Source organism: Emys orbicularis, chromosome 9 (genome assembly GCF_028017835.1).
Source record: "Emys orbicularis isolate rEmyOrb1 chromosome 9, rEmyOrb1.hap1, whole genome shotgun sequence".
In the NCBI taxonomy this organism is placed as follows: domain Eukaryota; kingdom Metazoa; phylum Chordata; order Testudines; family Emydidae; genus Emys; species Emys orbicularis.
In genome coordinates, this window is record NC_088691.1 from 5,809,777 (window position 1) to 5,819,322 (window position 9,546).

At 47.9% G+C, this 9,546-nt stretch overlaps 1 protein-coding gene across 1 annotated transcript; it reads right to left on the reverse strand.

The window, feature by feature from the left end:
- Window positions 1–2,094: 2,094 nt before the first annotated feature.
- Window positions 2,095–4,688, reverse strand: LOC135883986 (zinc finger protein ZIC 4-like). The gene is made up of 2 exons (XM_065411263.1): window positions 4,055–4,688; window positions 2,095–2,678 (listed from the first exon to the last, which is right to left on the reverse strand). The coding sequence occupies exons 1-2, from the start codon at window positions 4,686–4,688 to the stop codon at window positions 2,095–2,097; spliced, it is 1,218 nt and encodes a 405-aa protein (XP_065267335.1).
- Between the last annotated feature and the right edge of the window lie 4,858 nt (window positions 4,689–9,546).

The window sequence follows — 9,546 nt, forward strand, 5'->3', positions numbered from 1 at the left end:
CTAGTCAAATCGCTGCTTACGCCCAAAGAGTTACAGGCACAAGTGTTAAAGGATCACAAAAATGTGTTAATAACGCTTGATCCGGAGAATCTTTTATCTGTCTGACATGCAGTAAAATTGCCAAGGGCCTCCAAAGAGAATTGCTAATAACTGAAAGTCGGGGGAATCTGGCAAGAGTTGATTAGGAATTATTTTTATATAGATATAATATAGATTAACGTTTGCATGTTGTGTGCATATGAAAAGAGAAGCCGTCCTTTGCCTTGCTTTGCTTGTCGTTAGGGTGAGACAAGCCATTGAGAATTGCATTAAATCGTTAAAAATGCCAGGGTTCACCCCCCGCTACCCCCGTAAAGTGTGACTTTGCACGGATACTTTTAAGCTAGGAGGCCAAACCTGGCAAAAAAGGGGAAAGCCATAGAGACAAATGGGGGTTGTCAATAATCAACTGCATTTCCAGTGATGGATTAGGGAAAATGATTTAATATCAATTTTCCCGACTGTGCTTGGGGGGGGGGAGAAGAGGGGTTAATTCATGATTAGGGGTTTGGAACGGGTCCCAAATGAGGAAAGATTAAAGAGGCTAGGACTTTTCAGCTTGGAAAAGAGGAGACTAAGGGGGGGATATGATAGAGGTATATAAAATCATGAGTGGTGTGGAGAAAATGAATAAGGAAAAGTTATTTACTTGTTCCCATAATATAAGAACTAGGGGCCACCAAATGAAATTAAAGGGCACCAGGTTTAAAACGGATAAAAGGAAGTTCTGTTTCACACAAACCCACAGTCAACCTGTGGAACTCCTTGCCTGAGGAGGTTGTGAAGGCTAGGACTATAACAGCGTTTAAAAGAGAACTGGATAAATTCATGGAGGTTAAGTCCATTAATGGCTATTAGCCAGGATGGGTAAGGAATGGCGTCCCTAGCCTCTGTTTGTCAGAGGGTGGAGATGGACGACAGGAGAGAGATCACATGATCATTACCTGTTAGGTTCACTCCCTCTGGGGCACCTGGCATTGGCCACTGTCAGCAGACAGGATACTGGGCTGGATGGACCTTTGGTCTAACCCAGTGTGACCATTCTTGTGTTCTTATGTTAGTAATTACAACTAAGCGACTTCAGTCAAAGAATGAGCTGTCGTTGTCTAGATGCTTACAACATTACAAGCTAGACTTGGATCATTGGGCTCCATCCACGGAAAACAGAATCCACAGATCTGGGTATCTACTGTCCAGCCCAGCGAACAGAATCAGTTCGTTTACTGTAATCTAGATAATTCCCAACCAATAACTGGCAACACTACATCTCCCTGCGACCAGACGTGCCCGAGTCTGGAGCACATTCGGTGATTTATTTCAAATCGTGTGTCAAACATCGATACAAAACTCGCACATCTCGAACATAAACAGAGCAGAGCAAGGAAACGGACACAATAAACCAACGAACATTAATGCTAAACAGTAAAACAACAAATCACTCTTGTAGCGCTGTAAATCTCTATCTCTAAGCACAGGCTTACAATTACAACCCTATTTCTGCAACGTCTCTATGAGGCTGCAAATGTAACCGTGACAGGTTAAACCCTCGCTCGCCTAGAACGTGCCAGTGAGAGCCAAGAAGACGTGTTCTCCACAGAAAGAAACCGTTTGGCACACAGATGATTGAAATCGGTGCGGGCCGGTTTCCTGGCTGGCGGATAGGACCCAGGCTTAGCTGAGCGTCTGTAAGCACAGAACACACGTGTGCTGAGTAACACGTGTGTGAGTGTGAGGGAGAGAGACGGGCCTTTAGCGCAGCACTTGCCAAAGACGCAGGTTCGGGTTCATGACGCGGATGACCGATGTATTTCCAGTCGTTGCCGTCCCGGTGGGGAAATGAGCTGATCTTGGCGGAGACCAGCCGGGCGTGGATTCCTAATCCAGCATTCGGGAGCCCCTTTGGCTGCTAACCCCAGGTCCGAAGGAGGTTGCAGGCGTTTCCCACCCACCATACGTGGACGTGGACGATCCAGTTCCCAGAGGGAACTGCAGCTCCCCAGCGCTCGGCGCGGGCAGGGGGGAAAAGGCTCCCTTTGGCCCCGGGGAAGTGACCCGTCAGAGCTCACTGAGCCCTCTCCTGGAAGGGGGAGCGTTTCTTTCGGGCCTGCTGTGGGCAGCGCCCGTGGCCCTGCTGTGCCCTGGCTCCCAGACCTTTCCGAGCCCGGCCGGGAGTGTGAGTGGGCTGGGAGACCTGCGGGAGCCCTCGGAGGGCACCTTGAGCCAGAGCTGGGGGCGAGCCGGCAGAGGGGTCCGTCTGGCCTCACGCCCACTGCGGGAGGTTGCGTGGGGGGCGCCCCCTCTTTCCGTCTCCGGAGTGTCCCTCTCTCTGCCCTGGCACCTGGAGGGTCCACACCTGGCTAGACAAGCGGCAAGGCTGGCCAATGACTGGCAGGCGCCAGCCCCCGGCTCCTGCGCCCCCGTGGGCTTGGTGGTGGCGGTGGAGAGGGCTGGCTCGAGGCTGCGGTGCGTTTTCAGGTGTTTGCGCAGGGAGCTGGGGTGGGTGTAGGATTTCTCGCACCCTTTGACTTTGCAGCGATACGGCTTGTCGCTCGAGTGCACGTGGGTGTGCTTCTTCCTGTCACTGCTGTTGGCAAACCTCCTGTCACACCCAGCGAATTCACACACGAACGGCTTCTCCCCTAGAACAGAAACCCACATGCTCACCCGAAGCCGGGACTGGAGCGATCGCGTGTGGACGGGGCACAAGGACGTGTCCGCGCGAGGCAACGCGTCATTTCCAGGAGCAAAACAACCTACTGTTTTCAGAACCAGTAACTATCTTTTTCAGTGACACCTTTCAGCTACCCAGCATTTCAGTGTGATCTGCAGGCTGGGGGGTAGGCGCTAGCAGATCAGCCATCACAACGTATGTCTTAAATGATGGCGCAAATAAATAAATAAATAAAATAATACCTAGAATCGTTCAGGTTTGGGCGATCATCATCATTATTAATAAAGCGCCTGAAATCACTACCCCAATGCAAGTCCTCGCTCTGCCTTCAGAGGAAGCATAACATATGTTTACTCATTTCTCTGGTGTCAGAATTTGCTGGCTTTGTCTGGGTGGATAGATAGATGCAGTCAGACAGAGAGAGAATTTCCCAGCATGCCTCTAAAATTCTTGTTTTTTAAATATTTGTTTAACATTTCGATTTGTCCAAACTGGGATCTAATGCAAAATAATCCTCTGTAGCATGTTATCCTTTCCGCACAGCGTTCCCTCGCATTTTTCTTTTGGCTAGGTAGAGATCTTAATAAAAAATTGTGGGCACAGGGCCGTATTTGGGGGTGGAGGAGTAGACTTGAAGGGGGTCTTAAAAACGAGGGACACCGAAATCTAATTAGACAAAAAGCTGGGGCAAAATTTGGGCACGTTAGGTATATTTTTACAGGAAAACTTGTAGGAAAGCAGACGCCGTTGAGACATTTATTTCACTGCTAGTTCTGTCTATTTCTTCCTTCTAACAGAAAAATGACTTTCCTTTTTGTTTACTATGACATAATCACATGAAAGAAGACTCATTTTGTCAAGCGCTGTAAGGTTCTAGGGGAAGATATTGTCATTGAAACTGGAGTGTGGGAAGGGGAGGGGTGCTTGTTACCTTCAGACAATATTCGTGTATTATTGACTGAAGAAGTATTAAGTGTGGGTGAGTGGGTTGGGGGTTTACCTTGGGGCAGTAGCCTGTAATCACAGAGTTTGAGGCGGAGGGGAGGGGAAATGTTAGTAAAAACAATTGTCCCTTGTTTTCAATTATGAGCCAGAAATACAGCAAAAATATTTCCCCAGTTATAATCAGCATCCAGAGGTAAACATATATAGCACATGCAACCGCTCTGGGGGCTTTTCCATTAAAATGAAAGGAAAATTAATACTAAGGTATTATTTATTTGTATTTTATTCGGATTGGTTTTTATTGCTATTTCAACCCTTCCAAGTTCAGGAAGCAAATGATTCCCCCCACCCCCCGCAAAAAATCTACTTACTACTATTGCTACTTGCAGTCTAACTAACCTGTGTGGATTCTTTTATGTATCTTCAGGTTTTCAGCTCTTGCAAACACTTTCTCACACCCAGGAAACGGGCATAGAAACGGCCTTTCCCCTGTGTGCACTCTGATGTGGTTTATGAGTTTGTATTTGGCTTTAAAGGGTTTTTTCTCCCTAGCGCAGCCCTCCCAGTCACAAATATGGTTGGTCTGCTCTGGTCCTCCGACGTGTTCCATGGTGACATGGTGAACTAGCTCATACATGGTGCTGAATATTCTGGAGCAAGCCTGCCTGGAGTGGTGTCCTTTGCTGTCAGTCCACTTGCAGATCAGTTCTTGTGGAATGGGCCGTCCAGGGTAAGGGAGACAAGCGTCGCTCTCTCTATGGGTTGCCCGATTCATCGCTTGATACCCTTCTAGAATCGAAGAGGCAAAGGGCAGTTCCGCCTGAGCTCCAGTTACTGGGCTGCAATGGTGGGACCTGGGTCTCAGATCCCTTGCCAGCCTTCGTGCCCCCTGCTCCTTAGAGTTTCTGGTGCTAGCTGCCTGCTTTGGCAAACCCTGGTTTTCACGTCCCCTGTGGTTGGGTGAGTCTAGATACATCCGGAACATGCCATGGTAAGAGATTCTGGAGGAATTCTCCTCTGCAGCTCCGGGCATGGTGGGTCCTGGGGGAATCTCTGCTTATGGGCGAGCTGTCCCAGCTGGTGTCAGAGGCAGAGCGGAGAGGGGAGACACTGGGGCTCTCCAGCCATACACCGAGCCCGGTGTCAGAATCTGGCAAACTGTGAGAGGAGCCGAGTTTTAAGGACTTGCCAGTGGGGTGCCCTCCATTCCCCAGTACCAAAGGTGGCAGCGCCATGCTGCGCTCGGTATAACTATTCCCAGGGTAGGGCAACTAGTGAACCTCGACCAGCCTGTCATAGTGTGAGCTAGGTAGGTGGATGGGAACCTCCAAAATTAATTAGCCCCCCTCCCCCCGATATTTGCCTACTTAGTGTCCATAACAAACCCAGCCCACGTGAGCCAGGAAAAGGGGAGAGAAAGACACACACAATAGCCAGGCAAATTGTTAGCAACTCCAGCGTTTGGGGAGCTCGGTACCGTAACTATACCCTCATCATTCAGAGCCCTTAAAGTGATAGTAAAAATGCATCTAAACATGCTGCCGTGTATATATAAAAGCACAGCGGGATGAGCTGCTTTCCAGAAAGGGGCTTGGTGATTGGATATGGCTTGGCATGATTGACAAGAGCTTAGTTTGGTAAAGAGAAGACACGCAAGCTTTCACAGCAGGATTTCTTTTCTAAAATATATCACACTAGCCTTTGAAAAGCGCCGCACACTCTAAGGGAAATAAGGTTTCACGGGCTTGCTTTCTAGTGCGCTGACATTTCTTTAAAACACAACTCAGATCAAAAAAAGAAATAAAATGTGTTCCAAACACAATGTTTTAATTAGTTTATTCTGTGCGTTTTGCTTTTATCTGGTGTCTATATCACGGAGCCCCACCCTTTAATTAAAACAACTGCCTGCCTGTACAACAGCGCAGACAAATGCTTAACTTCCCCCTTTGTAGCTCCGAGCAAATGCAATTTACTGCAACTCGCAGACGCATTTTTAAAATAAACGTGGACGCCTTTAAAGCTAGACAGGACTGGGCGAAGGGATCGGGAGATGGCTGCTGAAAACTTAAGGGGAGAAGTGAGATTACATGTGAAATTCTGCTAGTATCAATATTAACTTCCACAACATCTACAGGACAACGGGAGAATATGTTGTGAAGCTCCTACAAAGGGAGCTTACACGGAACAAAGACATATAATTGTCTTGATCTGGGATCTACATTTGAAATGTTACTTTTTTTTTTTTAGTGGCAAATGACATTCAAGCAAAGTTTAAATGCGCCCCGGTCTCTCCCAACTGGGCAATCACTTTCCCCGTGTTTGCTTGTTTGTGTACCTTACAGTGATAACGTCCATTCTTTTCTGAAACAAGTTTCTCATTGCACAACTGACACTTTGAAAAAATGTCCCAATATTAATTGAATCCGCTCGGTGAAAAACACACTGGTTGAATAGTGGCTTAATTCTAGCCATAGAAGCAGGTTAGGTATTCTGCCTTACTTCTCTGAACCCGCGATAACGCTACAATGAAATAATTGGATTTGTTTTCTAGCTGAGGCATTCCCGCTTTTCCTGCTAGTATACCTGCAAAAACCAACCAACCAACCAACCAAACAAACAAAAAAAGACCTAAAACTTTATCCTGACAACTTCTAATGCCTTTTGCAACCGACATTTGTTGATCTCTAGTCTAGGCAACGACATGGTGATTCTAAACGAAAGACAAATGATTTGATTTATTCGTGCGATTATAAAAATGTAATATACAACACATTATAGCAGAACAAAGGGCGGATTATTGAAATGCTGGAAAATGAATTGGCTAGTTTGCTGTAATATAAATATAGATACGGTCCATCAAATGAAAGTCAGATTCTGAGTTGTCTTGACATAAATATTTCCGTTTTAAATACAGTGCTGACGGGCAATTAATGATAACCCCGCTGGACTGATTAGTTTGTGTAAGTAAAAATAAACAGGTCTACAGAAATTCACAAATAAATGCAGCGATCGTAGTAAACCTTGAGCTTTTCTTACTCAGTTTACTAGAAGGAAAATATGATGTTTTGCTAATCTTTTGCCCTCCCCAGTTGGTTCTATTTTGAATTTTTGAAGAATAAATACAGGAGCTTTGAAAACAATATTTTCAATTGAAAGTGGTTCACTAATTCAATTAAACAGTAGGCAAAGTGCAGAGGGAGCGAGGGACATTTCACTGAAAGTAATTCATCTTCCTTAGTAAACCAGGAAGATTGCTCTCAAACTACATTTGCTTCTGTCAGGATAAAATTAAGTAATTGCGTCTATCTTCCATGGACGTTGTTCCTGGCCTTAGCCCTTTGTTACTTAACACATATATATTGAAAAACACGTTATATCACCAATGAATATCTAATAGGTCTCCATTCTACCGTACGGGCAAATCAGACGAGTTCGCTGAAAATACAGCTAGATATCTGACTAGTTCAAACACTAAATAGCTCATTTGGTAGCAATAATAAAACCGTTATTTCAGGCATTCACAATAATATTATAGGGTTTCCCAGGCTTGCTCGAATTGTCACGGATGTGATTACTCCTAATCACAAACGATAAATAGAAGCAAACTGACATTCAGTAACAACCTGCTCCACACAAACACGGAACCTTTTATTTATCACGTCTTTTCTGTCTCTTTTAACCCCTATGGTTGAAAACTTTCCTTAGCTCTCGAGTCTGATTAACTCACCAGGGATGGCTTTTGAAGCACATGCCTGGCAATTAAGACGTAGTGTGAATTATAATCTGATTTCACTCCGTATTGCCATTCAGAAATATCTTTGCAAAGGAATAAAGGGGTAAAAATAAATCCCAGATCAACATAAAGCCCTAGACACAGAAACCCAAACGGCAAAATATGAAAAAACCGTTTCAAATCTAATAGGAAAGGCTACAAATAGAGCAGAAGAAAAGGCTTAATTCTCCTCATATAATTTGGAAAAAAAATCTAAATGTATCCTGTAAGTGTCACTGAATATTGAAGCAACACATCCGGAGTGACTAAGGCATGTAACCGAGAAAACTGAATACATTAAAACGATACTTCTGTGATTTTTTTTTGTAAGACCTTAAAATATTCAACACGTTGTTTAAAAATGTCTTCCGTGACATTAGAAACTCATTCGTTTCCTTAGGGGGGGCTAAATTATTTTGCTGGTACTTGAGAGCTAGTGAGATGGGGGGAAACCATCTAGTTCAACCCAGTTCTTTGGGGAAACAACGCGAAAACAAACAGGAACAGAGTAATAAGGTGTCATGTTATGTCAAATACTCGGTGTTAACGTAAATCTGCCTCCGTGCTCCAAACCCACACGCCCCACAAGTTTCCTGGGCTGCCAGGAATGGAGACCAGCAACTTGAGGGGGGGCTGGAGGGGCAGGCACAGGTCTGCGGGGATCCTGCCCTGCAGAAGGGGAGGACACAGCGAGCTCCGCAGAGGGCATGGCTCCCAAAGGAGAAGGGCTGGATCCTCATCCATCCTGCTCTGGGTCCCCTCTCTGCAGCTGCTGGCGAGGGGATCAGGTGGGAGGGCGGGCACCAGACACCACCTGACCCGGGGCCCTAAGCTGCCCAGAGCACATCACTTCCGGATGTGGGGAGCCCCAGCCCCACCGCACGGTGTGTAAAAACAACGCCCCCCACCCCGTCCCGGAGCTGTCACCAAGGGGGTGCCCAGTCCCGGCCCTGGGCAGGCGGAGCGCCGGGCGAATGGCCGCTTTGCAGCAGCTTCCTCCGAGCACCTGTCCGGGGCCAGGAGCCTGCGGTTAAATAAACAGCTTCCCGGGGGGAGGCAGATCCCGCCCGGCTTGGGGAGCGGGCCGGAAGCCTCTGGTCGGATGCAGGCTGATTGCCGAGCTACCAGCCACAGGCCTGCAGCACGGACGCCTCTGCCCGGGCTGGCCCATGGCTCAGCGCTGGTTCAGCTTTCACCCACTGGGCCTAGCCAGGCGTCCAGGCATTCCTCTTGCCCCTTATATTTCATGTCAGGTTCCCTTGCCCACCCAGAGAAATGCCTTTAACCTGCCCCGCCCCCTGCCCTGTGCTCCTGGAGTCAGCTCCATCCCTCGGCTTCTCCCATCGCCAGGCTGCCTGGCTGCTGCGCCACTAGGCTCCAATTGCCCTGACATTGGAGAAGCAAATCGGGTTCTCTGGAGTGTCCCTGCCAGGAGAAACTCCGGGAGCCCCCTCACACAACTGGGTCTCCCGGGAGGCTTAGGGACTGGGCCCAGCTTCCGGGGCCTGCGCAGAGCCCTCATAAAGCTGGGCAGGCCTTTACACCTGTACCCACAGAAGGGGCTCGTGCCCTTTGCACGTGAGTCACCCCCAGATCCGAGACAAATGCCCCCCCCCCCAGTTGCCTTATGCAATGGACTGCTGCTGTCCATATGCAATTCGCTGGGAGCAGGATCGGGCCCTACTCATTAACAGGCTGGGAACTTCTCTTGTAAATCATTTCGCCTGGTTTGGGGCCGGGGTGAGCCCTCCGGCCCCTTGTGGTACCCCACGGGATGGGACACAGGGCAGCAGGGAGCGGGTGTGACATTTACACCTGTTGGTATGAACGAGAACGTCTCGGCGTGCAGAGACAACAGGGGAGACATTGCAGGGGGCAGGGGCCAGTCACTCCTCCCAGCCGGATGGGGCCCGATCCTGCCAAACGGCTATCTGCTTCCTGGGGAGCAGGATCGGGCCCTTCTAGCGAAAAATGAAGAGAGGGAGGACATCACGGTTTGGCTAAAGCCGGTAAAGCTAGTGTGGTGTCGGGCAGGATCAGAGGGCTGGCTGGGGATTTCTTTCTTCTTCTTTTTTTGTATTGAACGTAAGTTCCCAAATTTTCCCTTTTCTCCATTGTA